The 23,875-nt window shown below is 41.3% G+C and overlaps 3 protein-coding genes across 7 annotated transcripts; 1 reads left to right on the top strand and 2 right to left on the bottom strand.

Annotated features, from left to right (window-relative positions):
* Window positions 1–128: 128 nt before the first annotated feature.
* On the bottom strand, window positions 129–5,783 carry LOC101771495 (leucine-rich repeat protein 1). Its single transcript, XM_004967618.3, has 6 exons — window positions 5,400–5,783; window positions 2,747–2,818; window positions 1,332–1,475; window positions 1,179–1,250; window positions 1,013–1,084; window positions 129–510 (listed from the first exon to the last, which is right to left on the bottom strand). The coding sequence occupies exons 1-6, from the start codon at window positions 5,627–5,629 to the stop codon at window positions 441–443; spliced, it is 660 nt and encodes a 219-aa protein (XP_004967675.1). The 5' UTR covers window positions 5,630–5,783; the 3' UTR covers window positions 129–440.
* Window positions 5,784–8,916: 3,133 nt separating this feature from the next.
* LOC101770845 (transcription factor TGA2.3) lies at window positions 8,917–14,411 on the top strand. Of its 4 annotated transcripts, none has more exons than XM_012846506.3 (9): window positions 8,932–9,262; window positions 10,387–10,477; window positions 11,573–11,650; window positions 11,735–11,794; window positions 12,644–12,721; window positions 12,805–12,856; window positions 12,961–13,232; window positions 13,514–13,759; window positions 13,875–14,411. In XM_012846506.3, the coding sequence occupies exons 2-9, from the start codon at window positions 10,418–10,420 to the stop codon at window positions 14,019–14,021; spliced, it is 993 nt and encodes a 330-aa protein (XP_012701960.1). In that variant the 5' UTR covers window positions 8,932–9,262; window positions 10,387–10,417; the 3' UTR covers window positions 14,022–14,411. The 4 variants fall into 4 exon arrangements, with proteins under 4 accessions (XP_004967674.1, XP_012701960.1, XP_012701961.1 ...); XM_012846507.3 differs by having other exon boundaries at window positions 8,932–9,301; XM_012846505.3 differs by having other exon boundaries at window positions 8,932–9,379.
* Window positions 14,412–14,689: 278 nt separating this feature from the next.
* LOC101770171 lies at window positions 14,690–23,875 on the bottom strand. 2 transcript variants are annotated; one of them, XM_022826789.1, is made up of 5 exons: window positions 23,866–23,875; window positions 23,659–23,742; window positions 20,808–21,382; window positions 17,979–18,154; window positions 14,690–15,620 (listed from the first exon to the last, which is right to left on the bottom strand). In XM_022826789.1, exons 2-5 carry the CDS (start codon window positions 23,678–23,680, stop codon window positions 15,131–15,133), a joined length of 1,263 nt encoding a protein of 420 aa, XP_022682524.1. In that variant the 5' UTR covers window positions 23,681–23,742; window positions 23,866–23,875; the 3' UTR covers window positions 14,690–15,130. The 2 variants fall into 2 exon arrangements, with proteins under 2 accessions (XP_022682524.1, XP_004967671.1); XM_004967614.4 differs by lacking the exon at window positions 23,866–23,875 and having other exon boundaries at window positions 23,659–23,812.

The raw sequence follows: 23,875 nt of genomic DNA, 5'->3' as shown, positions 1-23,875 counted from the left end.
GACAGTAAAAGTGCCGCATCGAAGAGGATGTGGATTTGAATTCCGAAATATGAAGTTTAGCTTCCTCGAGCCTGAGGCCAAACCCTTCGAGAGAGAAGCATTACATGACCAAAGCGAAAATCATCAAATGATACAGTGAAAACGGCAACTAAATATTTCCACGGTCCCAGTTCTTCGACCAACAGTAGTACAATACAGTACGTGACATTGTCAATTCACTGGAGTCTGGACCATCAGTCCAAGAGGTCTCAACAGGGTGCTACAAGCTATTGATAAACACTATCTACAAAGCGCGGCAGCGAGCTGCCGCCCTGCTTTTTACTAGCAGGCACGCTACAAGCTACCAGGACTACCAGGCATACTTTTCTACCAGATGCTTCAATAAAGTTTTCATCCGCTGGACATCTATGTCGCGTGAGCGACGAGAGCTGCTTGCCATTTCAGCAGTTTGTGTCATACGTTGCAAGCCCTTGCAACTCCGGGCCTTCCATTCTTGGATTATTGTCGAAGCTGCAGTGAGGTAAAAGTGGTTTAGAAACGATACACGCAGGACAAACTTGTCTTGCATATAGATATGCTGATTGTTTAAATGGTTTGTAAAGTTTCACACTACATTTATTACAAGTGACAACAGCCAAGCGAGCAAGTGAAACTCCACACGCGTCATCAAGAAATCAAAAGAAACGAGCACTTTGTAATCCTCGTTCAGCATATAAATGAACCAAATAGATAATAATTGTAGATCTCAGTCCGATGCTGCAGCATGGATGGTATAATTCATAGAAAATCATGGTCGGTATCTTTTTTATCCGACATGCAAGAACATATAAGATATCTGCAAACTGAAATCGATTTTGTAACTTCAAGTGGTATTATTTTGGATTGTTGGATAGCATGCCTAAATGCTAATGGCCCTTCTCCTCTAAAATATGCAGACCATTAGATGCAGAAAGGCAAGAAGCGAGTAAATCAGTGTATCCAGTAGAAGAATTGAGGAGTCTGTAGATCATACTTGCTCAATGGTATATGCTCAAAAGGCCCACTAGTCGGGATTGTGCCACAAAGATCATTGTTTGAGACATCTCTGGAGCATGCATGCACAAGATGAAGTATTGTCATTAACATGTACAGAAAGACATGCAATACAGTAAAAACATAACCGGAAGCTGAAGACTCACATCACTTTGAGGCTAGAGATTTTTGTCAGTTCCCTTGGAACTGGACCAGTCAAATGGTTGTCATTAAGTCGCCTACAAAAAGATGAAAATGTGAGAAAAGACATGTAACATGATACTGAGTGCGGCAGAATGTAAAGAAGTATCAGTGCTCACAGGAATACTAAGGATTTCATCTTGCCAAGTTCCTTTGGTATGGTCCCTGTAATATTGTTGTTATACAGGTCCAAGCTGATAAGGCTCTTCAGATTCCCAAGTTCCGATGGGATAGTACCCTGAATATCATTCTTATAGAGTTCTCTGTAATGATTAAGAACAATGTTAGAGACTTGTATGAATGCAAACTTCAACCACAGTGGATTCTGAAACACTGTTGAAAGTTTAATGGATGATCGGTGCAGTCGTCAAAGGATTAGATAACCAAAAGATTAAGCATATACTACAAAACACGATGGAACTATTTATGAATCATAATGCACCATCTAAAGATTGAATAATGAAAGATCAGATGACAATAGCTGTGAACAAACAGCTCATTGGAAACTTTTCTGAACACTGCTTTACAACTCTGGTTTTCACCAATGGGGTTGATTAATGCCAGTATACTAAAGGCATCTATGTTGCAGAAGTGCAGGGCAAATGGGAGAAAATTTTCCTTTTCAAAGAAAAAAGGAGGAAGTTCGTAGTGCTACTACTGCTAGCACTGTATATATGTTAAAATACACATCACATTTTGCCAGCTTCTACAATTGGTTTATTTTCTGATTTTCTCTGCTAATGAACATCAGCAGCATTTCTGAGCTACAGTGGTTTTCTACCGCCCCTTCATAAAGGAAGGTAGTATCCTGTATAACCACACCTACCACAGATAAGGAACAATAAAGGATGAATTAGTATAGTTTTCCCTTTACTAAACTCATTGAGGAATTTTTATACAGCGAATGAACAATAAAGGATGAATTAGTATAGTTTTCCCTTTATTAAACTCAATGAGGAATTTTTATACAGTGAATGAACAATTAGAGATTCGAACAGGTCATAAATATGAACGCAAAGGGTAAATAATCAGTTCTTTCACTGGTGGAAGCAGTGTGATTGTCCAGTATGGCAACAACAGTATACCAAGTTCAAAATGCACTAGCTACAAGCAAATATAAGGAGATTTCGATCCGAGCATGATATTCTAGTTTTCTAGTGATGATGTGATGCGAGAAGTACTTTTTGTTATTGTTCAGAGCCTACCACAAAATCTATTTGAATGGGCTTCACTAGAATTGATCTCAAGGACAAATCTCAGTAGGATCTCTTCACAGCTCATACATGCATCGTATGCGCATTCTCCTTACTGGACCCCAAAATCTCTAAGCAAGAGATTGCATGAGGGAAATACAACAAATATTGATGGATTATTTCCTCTTCTGACATGCTAAATAATTGAAACTATGTTTTTCACTCACAATATACAAATGCAAAATTGAAGATGACGTTTCTTTTTGAAATTTTATTTTGTGTATAACTTGATTATGAAAAAGGTAAAGAAAGAAAAGGTAGTGATCTTTTGTCAGACTCACAGATATTGCAGGTGCTCAAGGTGCCCCAGTTCAGGAACAAGACTCCCTGACAAATTTGAGTTACCCAAATCCCTACAAGATACACAAGTGTCAGAAAGTACTGTGCATAATGACACATCTTGAAGGAAATAAAATACAACAAATGATGATGTCATGGTCATTTCATACAGATAAATACAGAAACAAATACATATGGCTGGACACAGAGTTTGCGGTTTGACCAAGACTCGGCATTATTTGAGTAGTCAAATCCATAAATGTCAATTGGGAACATGGAGGGAATTTTGTCAGTAAGTTAAGGGCCTGTTTGTTTGAGCTTCCTGACAGCTTCTCAGCGTGAAAAGCTAGAAGCTCAAACAAACAGTGAATTTCTCGTGCAGCTTCCGGAAAGCTAGAAGCCTGAATTTATATGAAATGCTGGAAAGCTCAGTTTTGTGAGCTTTTCGTAGCTTTTTGAGCTTAGAAAGCTAAACACATCTTCTAAAAGCTAGCATTGGCTTTGTAGAACCAAAAAGCCAGCAGCAGCTTTTCAGGAAAGCTCAAAAGCTGCAGCTCAAACAAACAGACCCTGCAGATTGCATCAGCAGTAGCACAACTATTCCACACACCCTTGTACCAAACCGTAACTTGAGGTTATAAAAGTAGTTGGTGTTAATTATAAATTTCTACTGCACAATGTTCGATTTTTTATGACAAAATTAGTGACCCAGAGCATGACATACACTGTGTTGTACTAAGTTAACATGAACTTGTACGGCAGCACAAAGATGTGACAGGTTGTTTCTTTGTTTTGTATAAAGAGAAAACTAACTGATACATTGATCCTAGCAGTCATTGGAAAACAGACCAAAAAGGAAGGCTTGCACATTTTGCTACAGCCTACAGACAAATGGTGCCATGCTGAAAGTTATTTTAAATGAAGCTATTTCCATGGAGCAATTGCTTTCAGCAACCAGATGAATTTGATAGCTGCCTTTGGACCTTAATAGCAGACTGCAAATTTACCTGTACAAATGAAAGCAGTCATGCAACAGCTAAGTGCAGAGCTGTAGCTTGCATCAGCATAACTCTACGAGCGTGTGTGCCATGAGCGTGCGATTACAGTAGAGCCTGAACCAGAATACAAGGAAGGTCTATCTAATTGACCATACTTTTGACAATACAAGGACCGAATTACCATTTGACAAGCATCTAAGCTGTTAAATTCAGCATTTTATTTTGACAAAATGACATGATAAAGAGATGTCCAAGGCCCTCTTAGGGTCTTAGAGCAACTTCAAGAGTTTCCCAAAAATTCTTCCCCAAAACTATGTATTGGGGGCTCTTCCAAAAAGTTTTTCCCCCAAAAACATATCAACCCCAGCAGATCGCTAATAACTAGCCCCCAATATTTCAAAACATGCCACATCATCGTAATTATTGGGCCAGCCCGGCGCCTCCCTGCTCTCTCCCCGTCTCATTCTTTCTTCTTCTTCCCCACGCCCACGGCGGCCACCAGCTCGTCGGAGGCCAGCTGGAACAGCCGCTCCGCGCAGCTGCCCAACGAAAAAACCTCATACAAAAGCAATGTGCCCAAAAAAGATACGGAAAAAGATTGACTTTGTGCTTTTCTTGCAATTGATTTCCTGAACTGAAACTGTGAACATGAACCTCTTGTTGCGTATGGCCTATTTCATTTCACCTTCATTTTGGGTCACATATTCATCGCCGGATGGAGCTGGACAGATCATCGCAGGAGGACAGGGATCTGAGTTCTGACTGACTCTTGAAACCTTCGTTTGCCCCCAATTCGTTACCGTGTACGCTGTATAGGCACGCCCGCGACTGGGCTGCAGGCTGCAGCCTGCAGCGTACATCCATGATGCCTGAGTGCAGGCGTGCAAACGCGGCGGCGCGCCAGCATGGAGGGCCACGCACACGCAGTGGCGCAGCGCGTTGGGCGCCCCCTCAGCGGTCGCACGTGGGAACGGGCGAGGACGGTGCGACGCCGCGAAATGCAGCCGCGCGGGAGGCCAATCCTGCGGGCACGGCGGGGACCGGCATGGAATCGCTCACGCGGGGAAGAGCGGCGTAGGCGTCGGGCAGGGCCGCCGGATGCGGGGAATGCTCCGCGCACGGGATTGGGGAAGGACCGGTCCCCCGCATATATGCGGGGCGACGGAGGTGTTTTTAGCGTCCGCATATTTTTACAGGAAAGATGGGGGAGCTGTTGGAGGTAAGTTTTTTTTGTTTTCCCCTAAATAAGGTTGTGGGACAATTTTAAGGGAGCTTTTGGAGTTGCTCTTACAGACTTAGGCGGCACCACCCTTTGCATGATCCATTTCATTACATGACTAGAATGCGAGTAACTGAGTATTATCAACCAGCAGGTGCCAAGCAAAAATTCATTGGGTTGGTTATAATGCTTAATGCCATTAGAGTAACAATTTTGGAGCTTGTTCGTATTCCAGAACATGACGACTTGCACATCTGGAACAGGCACGCGCTTCAAAATTCCAGAAAAATGAGCGTCACATCATACAAAGATGGAACGCCCCTACCGAACCCAATACCATCACAATTTACAAACACATTCAACTACGGAAGCAAGATTAACCAGGAGCAGCCGGGTGTGTGATGTCAGGGAGCCAAAGGAGGGGGGCGGGGAGCTCACACTCGGGTGACGCGGTTGTCGCGGTTGCAGGTGACGTGGAACCAGGTGCAGGGGTTGACGAGGGTGGGGTCCCAGCTCTGCAGCACGCCCCGGGGGTCCGTGAGCGCGCGCCGCAGCGCGTACAGCGCGTCGCCCTCCGCATTGGACGCCGACGCCACGGAGGCCGGCGACAGCGCCGCCGCCGCAACCACCAGCGCCGTAGCCACAGCCGTAGCCGCCGCCCAGGCCATCGAGCTGGTTGGCGAGGGACCTAGGGTTTCGACTCCGGAGAGGAAGCGGAGAAGGGAAAGGAGTGGGGAAAGTGGCGAAGTGGGGGGAGTGGGAGCGAGGACTGACGACTGGAGGACTCGGAGGAGCTCGAGCTCGGAAGTGGAGCGGGTAAAGATTCTTGTTCGCGCGGATCTTCTGCGGCGTCCACGCGGCTGGTGCTGATTCTACGAAAAATTGCAATAATCACTTGGATTTTCAGGTTTCATGCAAATGTTCACCCCTACGGCCTACCATGAATGTTCTTAGCCGATTTCACCCGTTTATCCAAACGTGGAGCTACTACAAACCGTGTTAACGGAGTCTAGTTTGTTTCAATACTTGATTATGCTCATTTTATCGTGCTGTTGTGAAGATATTTTAGAAGTAGCAAAAACAAGTGAAGGTGCGGTCGCGATGGTCTTTTTTGGAAACTTTTTTAAAATATTAGGTTCATATTTTTAAAATCATCTAAATTTGATAAATACTACACCTAGAGCTTTCCATCGGCAAAAATAAGCATGATAGGCGTAATACATATGTAAATGGGATGGTTTTTTTCAAAAAAGTTAGCTAGGGATATGAACCTTTAAAAAAATTATAAGGTGAAACCATAATATCAAAATGACTTTATGATGTGGGTTTTTCTTGCAAATTTCTTGCTGATTTTCCCCTAAAAGAATGCTTGTGATGATTGCTCAATAATGGATGTAGAAGTAAAACAAATGTCACCACTATTCTATTGACCGCATTTGTTTCAGGTCAATCATTGGTTAGCATTCTAATTTTATTTTTAAAAAAATTCATCTGCAGCATTAAAGCATGAATAAAAAATACTTTTCTTTTGTCGGATAGATTCCTCATTGTGCAATCAAAACATCACTTGACGTCACCTAAGTTTAAGTTTTTGACTTAGGGGTGTTTGGATACTTATATGCTAAACTTTAGCAGCGTCACATCGGATATTCGGATACTAGTTAGGAGGACTAAACATGAGCTAATTATAAAACTAATTGCAGAACCTTGTGCTAATTTTCGAGACGAATCTATTAAGCCTAATTAATCCATCATTAGCAAATGGTTACTGTAGCACCACATTGTCAAATCATGGACTAATTAGGCTTAATAGATTCGTCTCGCGAATTAGACTCCATCTGTGCAATTAGTTTTGTAATTAATTTATGTTTAATACTCCTGATTAGCATCCAAACATCCGATGTGATAGGTGCTAAACTTTAGCGGGTGTATCCAAACACCCCCTTAATATAGATACTTACGCTTTTGCTAATATTGTTTCAGTGTTTTGGCAGCATGGTAACTTTGTCAATTTTATGATCCAGCAACTTAGTCTTTCAAAGGTGTTAATAGGAAGGGTATGTATGCACTCATAGAGGTGAACATACGTCCGTGTATACGATGGTCCATATGTTTCATGTATTTTGAGAAAACATCAAAACCCCATATAAAGAGTGTCAACATCAAATGATTTATAACCACATCTTACTAGATATGCAATTATTTAAGGTGCCGTCGAGAAAAATGACATCAAGAATGGGAAAAGCATTATAATTGGAAGAAAATAGGTACGGATTAGAGAAAATATGATCTAAGGTATGGTATACGAAAGATAGCATCAGGCACTAGAGCATTCCAGTTCGTTGCTCATTGTTGTCGATTCTGCTACTTGGCATCGTCCCTCTAACTAGCTGTGTCAAAACCTAGATCAAGGGTCCAACCAGCAAGCTCATATTTAGAGCCAAAGTTTATGAGAGAGAGAGATCTAGATATTGGGTCGACAGATAAGTGTGCAGAATGCTAAAAAAATTGCCAAAAGGATATTTTTGGTACTCTCTGTTTGGAGTTATGAGACATGCTTCATTTCATTAGGATAAGTTTAAGTTTGACCAAGGATTACTCTATTAAATATTCAATTTATAATATACAAAAGTATATTTGCAAAAAAATCTAAATACAAATCCGGTGGCACTAAATTTGCGTCATAAATTTCTTTTTTATTAATAGAGTAAATATTGGTCAACAATTTTATCTCAACGAAATGAAACACGAGTATTTATTATATGACTTGGTCCGTGGTACGATGCATGAATTAATTTAACTCGCCCCTCTAATCTCGTGATCATGGCTCTGCCACTAAGTGAAAAGGCACCAAAAGAAAAGGACAAGGAAAACACAATGAAACAAACGGGACCTAGGAAAATACGGTGTTAGGAGTAGATGCTTTTGATTTACACCGTTTTGTTTTAAGTGGCACAGACGGAACAATCTAAAGGGACCCGGCTAACTTACAGTCGGTTGTAATTTAGACCGAGCATACCGCCTCCATGCGAAAGGATAAAAGAATGGATCCATAATTACAACGCATGCATGGATTTTGAAAAATAAAAAATTCATAGTTTTAAAACCGAGCATCCAAATCAAAATTTGATTGCACCATTGTGTTTCTTTCAACAAGAGCTTCAAAACTAGATCGCAGATCATTATATTTTATTGATATTTTTCTTATGTGAGAAAATATTTTTAGTGTATTCTAACTTGTTTACGATTTTTTATAAAAGTTGCCTATAACTTTAAAAAAAATTGCTTAGTTGAGTTAAGTGGATATTCATGGTGATATTACGAAGATAGATTGTACGGTGTCATCAGAAAAGAGGGCAACACAAGTGTGTTAGGATAGGCGGATATTTCATGCATGCTTAATACTTAGGCAAATCAATTAAGCATTTTAACTAATTGGGTTCAACATTTTTCTGTTCTATATAAGCAGTTTATGTCTCTTAAAAGATTATTGTCGAAACATATGCAAGTGGGATCTTATTTTAAAGGTATTGTTAAAAGAAACGTAAATGTGCAATCGGAATTTAAGTTTGATACCGATTTAAGAATTATAACTTTTTTAGATTTGAAAAAAATTGGTTGCATGTGCTCACATGGGGGTGAAAGGTCTAAGGACATGTGAGTTACACATGTAAAATCCCCCCCTCGCTCGGTGAATTATTGATTCAATATAAGTGACAGGCCTACGGACAGCCCATACTAAAGTACTAAAAATCCTAAGCTTTCGGTGATATCAAATTAAACTAATCCAAATCTCGTGAGTGGTGGTAAATTCCCAAAGAATGGATGAACAAAACTTTCGAAAGAAACGACCCAAGAATAAAATCAAATGTGCTCGTGCAACCGGGGCGGGGTTCGATACCTGGTCCCAGCCGGCAGCCGGCACAGCCACCCCTGCAGCTCGCCCGGTTGCTCTGCTCTGTAGTGCGCTGTGAGTGCCGAGTGAGAGTGAGGGGTCCGTACACCCGCGGTCAGCGTACCGGGCGGGCGGCCGCAGCCCACAGCTCACCGCTCTCTTCGCCTTCCCGTTTCCTTCCTCCTCGGCAAAACGGCGGAGTTAAAAGAGGAAACCAAAAATCTAGGGTTTGTTCCGTTCCATTTCCGGGGAGCCGCCCACCGCCCCCCGAACGCCCACCTCCGTGCCGGCCGCCCCCCTCGCTCTCTACCTCTTCCCGCTCCTCCTCCCCGACGAGAGGCGGCGGCGGCAGCTTGGGGGAGTCAGCTAGCGGCGGCGGCGGCGGCTGCCCCCCGGCAGCTCCGAGGCAAGTTAAAGCTGCTCCCTTTCGATCGTAATCAGCTCGGTAAGGACCGAGGTGGAATGCCAATCTAGCAACTCGTGCTCCAAATCCGAACCGGCAACAGCCGGACCTCTCTGCCTGGTCAGTGTATAAGTTGCAACGAACAGCGATTTGTGGTGGGGTTTTTTAATTTGGAAGGAAGGTCCATGCCCCCAAGCTGGCCTGAACCAAGCTCCGCCAGTATAATCAATAGGCTAGGCTCGGGGTAGGTGGTCAGGGGCCACCCATCTTGTTTCCCTTTTGGACCATGGATTCACCGTGCGGAGTCGTATGCTGTGGTAGCGTGTATTTCTCGCTGTGGGTACTGTAGGCTCAATGTTAATTGTGTTCAGTTCTTGCGTCAATCTGGCTCTGATCCTTTACTAGTTTGGGAGAGCATTAGAGCATATGATTGCTCAACTGATAGGTTGTCTGAATTTGATGGTAAACGATCTAGTGATCTTTGTGGGTGTCAGAACATCGTGCTTGTGGGTCCTATCTGGATTTTTCTGTATGCTAAGTATTCGTTTGATGTTATTGATATTCTGCAAAATTCAATCCTGCACCCTGCAGTTTTTGTACTACCCATGGTTGATTTGTTCCTTTGTGGAATTAATAAATCGAACCGTCTGTATGTTTGGAAGGGGTTAAGACTTAGTAGTAGAGGCATGATTCTCTTGGTTTTGGTTTGCACTCATCTCCAGTCAAAATTTTATCTATAGAAACCAAGTGCATTGGTTCACAATTAAGTTATTCATTCATTTCTTGGCAGCAAGCACCTAAATCCACAAATTAGTTCCTGGAGCCTTTGGAGGACTCATGAATATGCATATCAACTGACTACTTTTCTTGAAATTCACGACCCTGTATTTGGAGCTTTATTCATCTAGTTCTTGTTTGTTGAAGTTGTACTTAACCAGCTCATTAAATTATTTATTGTGTGTACCCATTTTCCTAATGGGTATGTGTATGTCAAACTGAATAGGTGGACTAATCATGTCTAGTAGCATCCAAGCTACCTCAACTTTAGATGTTAATATTGGTATTATGTCTCTACATGTTTCATCTTTTAGCAAGCAGGCTGTAACAATCTGATTTTGTCTGTGAAGGTCACATTTTGAGAACTGAGGGTATTCTTCGATGGCAGATGTCAGCCCTCGAACAGAAACATCAACAGATGATACAGATGACAACCATGGGGTAAGTCTGTTTGATCTTGATCCGGGGTATTCAACGCAAACACTTATTGTGTGGCTTCATGTGATGGAGTGGAGAATGACCGAATTACATTTCTAAACTATTGTGTCAATTGTTATTAATGTGAACAATATGGTGCCAAATTTAACTTTCATCTTGAAACCATATATGTATCAGTGTTTCCATGTAGTTATGTGAAGTCACCTATTGCAACTAAACAAGAGCAAGAGCGGCAGTAAAAGTTGAACAAACAAGGTGGACCGAACATACTATGGGCCTAGAGGTTTTCTTATAAGAAAGTTATGTAGCTTGCTGTTCATTGAATTATTTGTGAAGATGGGAGAAAAACTGTGTACTGAAATGTTTAGCATATAGTTGGCATATGCTACAAACAACTAATTATGTTCTAATTTCTGATTTAAAAATCCTTGTGTCGCAGAATTGCTCTTGCAACACTGGGTACATTAGACTATTCATGTAGATCCCATCAGGAGTTCAGGACTCTTGAGGAATGCTGAGATTACCTCACAAAATTTCTAGAATAAAACCTTGGCACTTAATATTCCCATAGTGTAGTCCATGGACAAGTCACATAATTGTCCACAAAACTACGGGGTTTTGAAACAACATGAACAATTGGGTTTGCATATAGCTGGCAGAGTTCCATGCAGTTGTTAAATTTGATCAGTAAACAATATAATTTTCTTGATCTGGACCCTTGAACTCTTTGATCTTTTTTAGTATCACATTTATTCTTTTTTTTAAAAAAACAAATTATTCTAAGCTGATTGCATATGTGCTTTTGCTCTAACACATACTGTAGGTCTGCTTGTGCCTTCAACTTTTCTTTCAAGAGACAGTGGCAGGATTAATCAACATTGCCATGCTAAAGGGTTATGAGAAACTAGATTACCAAATTGAAAGTTTTTTTTTTCAAGAGTCCAAGTTGAAGTAAAAAAAAAAGTACCTGTGCTTTGAAAAAAAGTATGAAAAAAAAAACTTTCATTTCATTACCACCGAAAGAGGCAAATCTGTTTCTTTTTTGAAGATAGGAATGGATGAATGATGGGAGCTTGATAGTTATACTCTCATCTGCAGCTTGAGCCAGGCCCAGGCGCTCTTGTTGCGGCTTCCGACTCCAGTGACAGATCCAAGGACAAACATGAAGATCAAAAGGTTCGTGTCTTGAATTAGCATTCTTGCTTTTAATTCATATTGCTGCTGTTGCAAGAAGCATTTTTCTTATAATTTATTGTGTAGACACTGCGTCGTCTTGCTCAAAATCGCGAAGCTGCAAGGAAGAGTCGATTGAGGAAGAAGGTGTGTGAATATTAGTTTTTAGTCTTTGTACTTAATGCAGTGCTTTTATGTTTTTATTTTATAGACTTCGTATCCGGATCCAGGTTTTCTTTTCTTTTTGACTTGTTACTGGCATCATTATATACATGGTATATTGCATATCCTGGTATTGTTTATATAAATGTTTTGATCATGAGGTATCTCGAAACCCAGGAAAAAAGGAAGTCGTAAGTTGCTATCAGTGTTAATATAATTTTTCTGGGGGAAAGTTCGACCCTATCATGTTTTGTTTTCAGTTGTCAAAGCTGTTTTTCTCCACTGGGGGTTTGCTTTAGTGGTTTTTTGTATAAGAAATTTGTGAATCTTACAGCATGATTGGTAACTTGACGTAGAACAGTTTGTCGCCGTAGTACAATTAGTCTGTCGTCCATAATATCTCTTATGTCTACTCCCATCCGATAATGAACATATTCTGTTTGTGAAGATCTTGCCTAACTCCTGGGCTTGCACAGTAGGAGTCGTAATTCAATACGATATGTTCAGCAGCTGTGCCAGTAGCCTTAGATCACGGTCCCTTTAAATTCCATCAAATGCTGAATATGCTTGTTAAATCAAAGTTCTACAGTGTGCCCCATCGAGCGAAACTAATTGATATAAGTCAGTACTGACTACTGAGTTACCCCTTCTTTTATCTAAAAAAAATACTGAGTTACCCTTGTGGTTAGTAGCTACCTTGGAATTGTTTTTAGATTTTTCTTTTCTATAGGAGGACCACTGAAGCAAGTGTGGCAAGACCCCTTTCAAATTTCTGATGTAGGTTGCCAATGGACTTTGCTGTGGTATTGATTGGTAATTTTGCTATATCTATAGGCATATGTCCAACAGTTGGAGAATAGCAGGCTGAAACTTACCCAACTAGAGCAAGAATTGCAACGAGCTCGTCAGCAGGTTTACTCCTATTGGATGCCACTTTAGACAGCCCTGTATCGTATTGTCTTCATTGAAGTTGCTTAAGAAATTCTCTCTCACAGGGCATTTTTATATCTAGCTCAGTTGATCAGTCACACTCCATGAGTGGAAATGGTAACAATTACTACCCATGGATACTGCTTGTTTGTTCATTAGCAAAGGATATCCAAGTAGTAGTTCCATGTTTTTTTATGGGAAAAAACTGCCTTTTCTTTCAGGGGCATTGGCCTTTGATATGGAGTACGCAAGGTGGTTGGAAGAGCATAATCGGCAAATAAGTGAACTAAGGGCTGGTGTTACTGCTCATGCAAGTGATAGTGATCTCCGCAGTGTTGTTGATAAGATCATGTCACACTATGATGAGATTTTCAGGCTCAAAGGAAATGCAGCCAAGGCAGATGTTTTTCATGTATTATCAGGCATGTGGAAGACACCGGCAGAGAGGTGTTTCCTGTGGCTAGGAGGTTTCCGACCATCTGAGGTCCTAAAGGTGTGTAACGTACTAGCCTTACAATGTGCTTGTGATTGTTTGGGCCCTCCTGGAGTAGTGAAGTACTTATTAATTCAAGGAGTCCATTATAAGGCCTTGCTCATCAAATGAAATAATGTGTCTGTCTTATTAATTTGGAGAATGCAGAATCATGTGTTGTTTCTTTTCTTTTCTTTGTTTTTGCATTCTTTGCTTTTTGGTCATTGGACAGTGTGTTAGTGCCTTCCTTCTCAAGCGCTGGTGGTCTTCTTGTTGAGTTACTGATAATACACAAAATGCAGCTGCTTTCGACACAGCTTGAACCTCTCACTGAGCAGCAGCTGTCAGGGATAGGCAACCTCCAGCAGTCTTCACAACAGGCTGAGGATGCTCTTTCACAAGGAATGGAAGCCCTTCAGCAGTCATTGGCAGAAACCTTGGCTGGGTCTCTTTCGTCTTCTGGATCAACAGGAAATGTGGCAAACTACATGGGTCAAATGGCCATGGCCATGGGAAAGCTTGGAACGCTTGAGAATTTCCTTCGCCAGGTATTCACTCTCCTTTTGGAATGTATCTTTGGCTTAGATAAAGGGTTGACTGTGAATTACTGTAGACCATATGCTAAATGCTGCAGCTTACAACTTCTTTCTTTGCTGTATCAAGGCTGACAACCTGCGGCTGCAGACCCTACAGCAGATGCAAAGGATCCTGACCACCAGGCAGGCAGCTCGAGCGCTTCTTGTGATAAGTGATTACTCTTCACGGCTCCGTGCCCTGAGCTCTCTCTGGCTTGCTCGGCCGAAGGAATAGCAAGAGCATGTGATTTGACTGGAGTACTTTTCACAGTTCGGTGTTCGATGGGGATCTTATCAGGAGGGTTTTGACAGGACTGCAACAGACTTGATTCGGAAATATCTGCACATACTATAATCCAAATGGATGGGGATGTTCATGTAGCTTAGCCATATAGTTAAGTGCATTGGTTCATGGTTCATGATGTATTATTAACAACTGCTGTAAAAATTGCTCGCTTTTGGTCACCATTTTACATATCTGTATGCCCCTAATTTGCAGAGGATCAATAGAATGCAGGTTGATGTTTGATCGGTTGGTTTTTGTTGACTCCCTTAGTGGGAAGAATAGCAAGAGCACAATGCTCTGACAGTAATATCTAACAAGGTATATGGTTGTTTCACTGCATTGAAGTGAGTACAATGCTCTGACGTAATCGATCTCTCATCATTGCTACCAATACCGTTTTGTATGTATTCGTTTCTGTATTGTATCATTCTTTTGAGTTTGTGCAATTGTGTTGTGTGGCCTTCGACAATGGGATCACTGTTATACCATCCGTTTGCACCTTCTCAGCTGCACGCGCTCATGCGATCTTCATGGCAATTCATTCTAGAGCTTTTCACTCGGGGTGAATTTCCACCTAGCTTAAACTATCGAAAAAGATGACAGATGGTACAAACTAATAAAATAACCCTTCAAAAAGTTCTGATACGTGGTATGATAATTCTTTCTGTTGCATGAGTACATAGTAGGCCTTAGTAAATGTTCAAGCTGTTTACCACTCAACATCTGCAAACCAAGCTTTCAAGTTCAAGTTGCACAAGCCACACCTACAAGAGTTCCATTAAGTTAAAAACAGTGTCCACAAACTTAGATTATTCATGGATAAATCACACCTAAGCAGCATCTGAGCCCCATTCTCTTGTATCAACAGAAGTCAGCATGACAGGTTAGACACTACCTAGTGAACTTCCATTGTCTTATGAGCAAAGTTATATCATAATATATACGGATCGGGAGGCGCAGCGGAGGAGCAGCAGGCCACCGCAACATAGCGCCTCCCTTAGTTAAAGCACCAGGTCCTTTGCCCTTGAGATCTGCTTGGACGTCATCATATTATTCCTTTACGACGCCCATGCAAAGTATGGGCATATCGCCCGCCTCGTGGCGGTCCAGTTGCCGCATCCATAGAAGAAACGTCCCTGCATGGGTCCTGGCTTGCGCACAACGCTCCACCTGCTCAGCACTCCGCAGTAGCAGTACATTGCTCTGTCTTTCCCTGCAGAGGCAGCATATGGATTAACCTGCACAGGAGATCCCAGCATCTCATTCGGCTTATGCTGTGGTTGGACGGGGTCTGGAGAGCGGTCAGGGGATAGCTGGCAGGTTGTTGACTGTGGGGCAGGTTGCGGTTGCCACACAAGCGAGTTGGTTATAGAGAACTTGAAGCCCCGGTGCATCATAAGTGCCAGGAGGCGAGCAGTGTTGCGGGCGTCGTCAAGCCCACAGTGAGCACGACCCTCCCATGTAAGGCCAGCCAACTGGACTGCCTCCTTTAAGTTGCAGCGAACATCACCATACACTTCATGGAATGGTACCTTCAAGTTGATCCACCTGATAAAAAATAGGCAAAATACTTCAAAATCAGAACAACAATCAAGTTGCCTTCTCCAAATAAAGTTCTACAGGAAACAATTGGCCTTGACACTTTAAAAAAAAACAATTGGCCTTGACACCACACCACAAGGCTTAAAAAAATTAATTGGACATATGGAATGATGTGCGGAAATGTCACAAATAGTACTTACAAAAGATGAATTTGCACAAACCACCCTGTAAATCAGTATCAATTGCAAATGAACCTCCATGCAAGCTAAATAGTTCCATTTAGCACCCACATCTCTACTCCCGTTGCAAACACACACCTTGGGGCCTCAGACAGCCCAGAAGGCAGTTGATTTGTTGGGTTAGTGGAATAGTGTTGGGAGGGTGCAGGATGAGCTTCAAGGTTACAGAAACCATGACAAATCTGTAGCGCTAAGTGCAGTTTTGGTGGCCGTGGCTTTCTCGAGTAGGTTATACATCAACCAACTTGGGTTTTGATTTTGACTTTACAGCCGACACTTCCTGCCAAATACAAGGGCATGAGTTTGCAAACACACTAAAGATGTGGGGAGCTAAATGCAACTAGTTTACATTACACGATTGGAAATAGCTAGAAAAAGGCCAGAGGTGGTCCTCTAGCTTACAGCCTGGTTTTAAGGATTAAAATATTACATGCAATGACTGCTCTGTGCAGTGAAAGATGAAAGACAGAAAGAGCATGAGAAAATAAAATAACCTGTGAAGGAGGGAAGGTTGAGGTGGTTAGTGCTGTTTTATTAAGTAGGTTCTACCTGAAGACCTCTTTAGGCCACATACAACTACAGAACTTTGCAATATGCCACATCATCATCTTAAGATCAACCTAGAGAAATGTACACTAGTGATGCCTTACACACATTTGTCTTGCAGGTGTTGGGTGCAACCGAAATGCATATACTTCACAAAAGTTGTACCTTGTTGGCTTGTTCAAATTGAAGTTTTCAGTGAGTCATGCATATCAGAAATTCAAAAATGTATATTTCAGAGGGTAGGGCGCGATCATGCACATGTTTCTTTGGAAAATGGATGCAAGCAATCTGCTATCAGGGTATTTATCTATATACAAGCTTGTCAATGTGGAAAATGAGCAGAGCAATTCACCTTCAGTTTTATGACATACAACATGAACAGATAAGGAGGATATGAAATCGGAATCGTTCACCATTACTACCCAGGGCCCTAGTTCCCACAGTGCATTTTAATATTTTAGCATCCAAATGTTATGCTTCTCTCATGTGAATGAAACATAACACACATAGAACTCACGGGACAGAACAGCACCAAAAGGAGTCAAAAGATATGAATACCAATGAAGTAAATCTGGAGAAAATTTCTAATTTTCTTGTACTTTGGCAATTTGCCAGTTGTTTGCAAACTAACACCAATCATCATGCACAAAAATCATTAATTTCATCAAATTTTAGAAATTTGCTAAAAGGAATGTTTATATTATAGCTTGATGTCCATTCTACTACCCCCCAAAATCCATGTTGTTCATTTAACCCCCCTGAACAAAATTTCAGCAATTTACTTGACCAATTTATTTCAGTTACCACCTAATGACATTTGCTTCTCTCTCCACGTACAAGAGGGCATTATTTTTCTCGAACACAAGGACATTACAACTTGTGTTAAAAGTATATCAAGATTTGTTTTACGATTATTTTCACAGCTTACCATCTAATACAAAATTAACTCTTGGAGATACAAAATTGGATTCAAATTAAATATAAATATTCTTATTCCAGCATAGGATATCATATCCTCTATCACTTGACAGAATTTAACTTAAAACACAACTTGTGCATGGAGAAACAAAAAAAAATCTCATTAGGCGGTAGATTGGACAAATTAAAATAGTTCAGGGGAGTAAATTGAACTAAAAAATTTTCAGGTGGGTCAAGCAGGGATTTTTCATGGCAATGAAATGGTCGTTTGCCTATATTATAGATGCAGTTACAGATATACCGCACTTTTGGCCCTTGGCAGCAAACATTTGTTCTAAAAAAATATACATATGCAATGCTTTGAAAAGTGTAGGTGGCTAAAGCCCCAATTTAAAGTTAGGGATGGGAACTGAACTCACCAAAGTTTAATTCAAGTTCAGGATGGTAATTTATGCAATATGCAAATCTTCAGAAAGAAAACATGACAGCTGTATGGTACGGTCATTATCATATCCTACATTAACCTAAACCTTAAATTTATGTACACATCACATTAGGCATTGCACATGATCCAGAACTAAAAACCGAAGAGCAATCAATGCAAATTAATAGAGTTGAATAACTTAGAAGTTAATAGCCCTGCATATAGAAGATATGTTACCTGTTAAAATAAGGGGGCTTCCTGATTCTCTTAAATCTGCATTCTGACTCCAGCATTGTACGGCAGTCCCAGTTAGACCAGGTAACAATAGCAAAGTTTGTGTTCTTAATGCCCTTGTCCTCTAGCCACTTATCATGCATGAGTAAGGCTTCACCTAGAGGCACACCTCTGTCCACCTACACATGATGGAGAACTATATTACCAACCAAATACATGAAATCATCATAAAATTTTGGATCATACTCATATGAAAACACCAGTTTTCGAAATTGACACATACGACTACCACAGAACCGTGGTTTCACATATAATCTTGTTTATAGTTTAAATGTAACAGTGAGATAAAAATAAGGCGCGCACAAAACAAATGGTATTTTATGACTTGTCCAATGGATTTACTAACAAATATTGAACTTCAGAGCTCCAATACCAACATTCCCATTAGAAACAACAACGACAAAAAAGACATAAAGATATTAAAACTCATCGAATAACTAAAACAATTCAACTGATTAGTCAAGAAGAACATATCATCTGCTAACCTTGACATGCTAGCCAAGGAACAATGCTACGTTGTCATCAAATCTAATGTGCTAGGTTTTCTTTCAAGAAGGAAGAGTTCCATACAGTTTTTCTCTGGATCAATCTCTAGGCAGAGGATGCCCATATGTTATAGTAAACACATTCACAAAGTACTTAGTTGCTATCTTGATATGCCCATCAATCACTGACAAGAAATGGAGAGCGTGTCTGAATTCATGATCATAACATCCCATTGGTTCTCTCCTTATTCCTTGGATGTACTAACAGGTCATAATATCAAATGGCATCGATATGTAAACAACCAGTGTTTGAAAAGGCTTCGTTCCGCGCTCGCCTAGGCGTGCATAGTCACTAGGCGGAGGGGTACCGCCTCGCCTAGGGGGTAGGCGACGCCATAGGTGGGCTGGGACATCAGGCCACGGCGTAGGTGGGGACGCCGGCCTGCGGTGTCGGTCGTGGAGGAGATGGCAATGTTGGGTGGTGGCAGGAGAGGAGAGAACGCCGGGCGGATGCTGGGCAGGCGAGCTGCGGTGGGGGTGGAGAGGATGTTGGGCGGGCGAGGGAGGCGATGTCGAACGGTGCTAGGGGAGGTGGAGGCAGGGGCGTCGGGAGGGGGTGGACTAGGGAGGCGGGGCAGGGGCGTCGGGTGGCGGCGGCGCAATCAGGAGTCGGGATAAGGTGGAGGCACGGGGTGGGGATAACATAGGATGGGGATGTCCAACTTGGGCTTGGGCTGGGCTGCTTTGATGGGCCTTTTTTCCAATTATAAGCCCAATAGTGTCCTGTTTTTCTTTTTTCTTATAGAGTATATATACATGTATGGCACCGCCTAGAAAACGCCTAATCCCGCCTAGGCGCGCCTAGGCTCTAGGCGGAGGGTCACCGCCTAGATAGCGCCTAGCACCTTTTGTAACCTTGTAAACAACCAAACACTCAGTGTCAGAACCTAGAAGCGTGTATATTGAGCTGAAGCACACACAGTAGCACAACCCATAGAGGTATTAGAGGTGGGAGCCGTATTTTTTTTTAACATGGAGTGGTATATTGAAAGCATGGAAGTTAGAAAAAGGTCCAACAACCTTCCACCCTCTTAAGGTACTGTTCCACACCAAGGGCAAGCCCCAATATCATTGCATCTATCAAGATCTCTAGTAATTTTTGACACCATTACTACCAAAGAGGGCATCATATGAAACTTTTCCTATATGAACTCTGCCCTATGAAATTCCTCCAAAAATCATAAGTTCCAAAGTGTCCCTAATCAATGGTGTGCTACTGCTTTGAAGCATCAGGAACTTCCAGGCTTAGTGATAACCATAGCAGACACTACGACTGGACACAAAAGCTATAATGCACCTAGTGACTTACTGTTTTAAGTCTACAACTCTATTGAGTACAGTTAATTCTTTTTATTTGACATCTTAAGCACGTGCCATCAAACATTCTAGAGTTTGACCATTAATATGTTTAACAAGGTTGGGTAAAATATCATTTTAAATAAAAAAGATTTAGTGGCCCCAGTTACATCTGAAATACTAGCAATAATTTTATTTCATTCTCATGCCACTCAAAGGAGTTTGCAAGTCTTCTTTCCCAAATCTGAGCCAAAATAGGCCAGTCAAAAGTTGTAGATTATTTTGTCATCTGGAATGGAATAGCAAAATGTTCAGATGAAATTTGGTCATTTACTAACTACCAGGTTGAGAACAACCAAAAAGAAGTGATTCAGTAAAATTTTCAAAACAGTATCAGCAAGAACAAAAGTTTTCTATCAAACAGGTACAAGAAAGCTACCAATGAGATCAAGCGCAAACATGGAACAAGATATGCTAGTATAGGTAACTTATAAGAGACCTATGTTGGATAATGGTGGAACTAGCCAATAATGATCAGAGAGAAAGGGTTGTTGTATTGCATTAGAAGGCCCCATTCATCAAACCTCTTTTTTCTGTCACTTTATTTGGCCCCTGTTTTCTCAATTCATGGCTCCACCATTGGCATCATGTACATACAAACTATGGGTCATGAACAAGTCTTTGTCTCAGTCATCATTTAGAATATCAATATAAATGTTACCTTATGGAATCTGGTTACAACAGACACTGGTGGATCTGCATTTGAAAACTTAACTTAAAATTATTAAAATGTACTAAGCTCGATAATTTGTGTTTGTATCTTATATAATTGGCACTAGCATAAAAATTGATTGACTCCTTGCCACCTCATGCTCAACTTATTTCGTATCAATGACCTAATAATTATTACTACATTGGAGTATCCACTGACCTGAATCTGTTGTATACCAGTAAGCTCCTTGCAGAAGTCAGTCAAAAATTGATGATATGTCGGCCGAACATATGTTTGAAAGCATTCTTCCAGTTTCCCAGTTGCACTGTTAACCAAGACAGATGGAAACTCAATGATCTCTTGTGGAAATGGATTGTTCACCTTGTCACAGGTTGCTTCAAAGTCAATAACCACAAAATATTGAAATTCCTGAAGTTGTGCATCATGGGGGTGACCTTGGGGGAGCATCTTGAATGGAAGATACTGAACTCTGTTCTCAATAGGAAAGCCATGATCCCTATTTACTTGATAAAATTGGCTGTCAAAGCCATAAGGTAGTGGCTGACGCACCATTTGGTAATCCGAATAAATATATGGCCAAGCATAAAATTCTTGTCGATAGAAGGGTCTGCTAAGGACTTGGGTTGGAATAGGAGATGCCTCCCAGACTTTTTCCACAGCAACCACATCATTCCGTTTTTCATTGTTCTCAGGAAACCCTTCAATTCCACCTCTCTGCTCAATATTTGGCTTGAGGCACCCTAGTGGTGCCTCATTATTAACTTGCATTTCCTCTGCATCAAAGAAACTATATAAGAAAATGACAAAATAGTACTATCATGGTCGCAAAGTAAAACCATCCATGCAGTTAGAACATATAATATGCATCTACTCAAGACATGGCATTCCATCCTGATATTTAAAGACTTGGCCAAAGAACAGGATACCAAGAATAGGAAGGCGTCTTAAGTACACCAAGGCCAAAGCAACATATGACTGACAAAGCAAGAGGTATCTTGACAGAAACCTGAACATTTGATGCTCAACAGTAGCAACTATTGGTCCACAAATTAGGGTGGCTAATATTTAGCAAAGCTTCAGTCATGTTCATGAGTATGCTGTGTTCATATGGGTGATGTCACCAAGTACTTTGAACTCTAATATGTTAGCTATAGTTCTATCTTTGTCAGCAAAAGACATCTGCTGTGATTCAGATCTTTTTGCATTTCCTGAAGCATACAGAAGTTTCCCAGATGTTGCAAACAGCCTGTTAAGTTTACAAGTACAATCATTAAGTGGGCTCATTTGGATCACGGGATATTGTAGGATTTTCGATTTATCAGGCTAAATATGTTTTGTCTCCCTCCTATAACATCTGGAATGAAAAATGATTCTGGTAATTCTGAAACAGAACTGCTACCAGTACTTTTGTAAGAAAGATGCCCACAGGTAGACGTGAAGAGCTCAACTTAATGAGCGACACGTTTCAAAAATATGGGCTAATGCTGATGAACTGCTTGCTAGTGTCTTGATGTTTTTCTTTGATCCACAAAAGGGGCGTATCCAGTGCTGAAAGCTCCCACACAAGGTGGGTTCTGGAGAAGGGAATTCCTAGACAGCTTCACCATCGCAAAATTCTTTTTAAATTCTGCAAAGAGACTAGTTCAAACCCACGGCCTCCAGGCCGCAAGTGGAGAGTCTCTACCATTGCGCCAAGTCCGCCCTTCTTTTTGATCCATACTCCAAAGTTTTTTTCCCTTCTTTTGTGTAGGCATGTTTGTTTATGAACAACTGAGGTGGAGTTCCTCATGATTTTTTTTAAATATAACAAGGCAGGTATATACAATGGATAACAGAAAGAATTAGAAAAGCAAGCTATACAAGGGACACTAACTATTGAAATTTTATTTGGAATTACATTCTGCGCATATTTTGTGTTTCACTATTCTGGATCCTCAATACTTTAACTAGTTAGCCTCATTGGACCATCATTAGACCATCAGCAACTGCATTTCAGACCACTCTGTGGTCAAGGTACACTAATGTTTTTTTAGCATAGTATAACTTTTAACAAACTGCACGCATTGCACATGTCAAGTTAACACATCAAAAGCTGAATAGCGTAGCAGTTAACAAAGGACTTCTCCCATTGCTAATAGTTGCTCAGCTACATAAGAGGGTCTTTATTCGAAACATCCAATGCCAGTTAAAGAACTCCCAACATTCTGAAATTAAAAGACTACCCAGGACAGGGTTTTAAGAGCATACGATGATGTGGAAACAGCTCTTCTTGTGTTAAACCTCACAGTAAATAATGAAGGAACTCCAAAAGATCAGCAATAGCATAGTTGCGGCAACATAAAAACTTATTAAATAATGATATCAGCTAATCTAAGCAAAATAATACACATATATACAATAATTCAACAAAAAGTCCTGCTTTTACTGGATTTTCAGTTAACCATCAGTACACCATGACTACATATGCTGTTGTCAAATCAAATGCTGTGGTGGCTTGAAATCTATAATTAAGTGTAGTATGTACAAGTTTGCTTCCCATAAACCACAGAAACATACTAGCATAACCGAAGCAGTGCATCTTTTCTTAGCACAACACATCCCCACTAGCACTGAGCAGCAATGCCATACTCCAAAAATATCCGTTTACAGTTTTACTAAGAACTACCAAAATTAACCAAGAAGCACTACATCGAGCGAATTTCCTCACATGTTATACCACCTTCAGTAAACAAGCATCAGCAACTCCCAGACTAGGACACAAGCCAGCACAGCAAACTGTCACTACACTTTTCTACATAAAAAATGAAATTTCGAGCATAATGGCAGCACTAAAGCAGCATATAGGACCCATGTACTGTGCGTTCTGAGTTATCCGAACGCTCAGTGGAACTCAGTTACGGTGGGAGCTTCGCCGGACCTCCCTCGCAGAGAATTCCCACCGAAAACCCACGAAAAAACGCATCTTTTCGCCACTACAACTCAGAAGGCGCGACCTTCCACACTGGAAATGTAGTCAGAAAGCAAGATCTGGGGCTGGAAGATGTCTGACCTGCTCGTTCGCGATCAATCATGGCCGTGGGCAATCCCGCTGCGCTGCACCATCCGGATCAGAGCTCCCCCCGCGCCACACAACCTGATCTCCCGGGCAAAAACCCACCAAAAAAGATCGGGGCAAAAAGCAACAGATCAGTACAGACGACGAGTAGATCGAGCAGGGGAAGGGTCCGGCGGCAGGGGATCGGGGCGGCGGACGTACATGTGACTGC

The sequence above is a fragment of the Setaria italica genome, chromosome V (assembly GCF_000263155.2).
Source record: "Setaria italica strain Yugu1 chromosome V, Setaria_italica_v2.0, whole genome shotgun sequence".
Lineage (NCBI taxonomy): Eukaryota > Viridiplantae > Streptophyta > Magnoliopsida > Poales > Poaceae > Setaria > Setaria italica.
The sequence above is the reverse complement of the archived record's forward strand: the minus strand, read 5'-3'. Positions and strand labels throughout refer to the sequence as shown.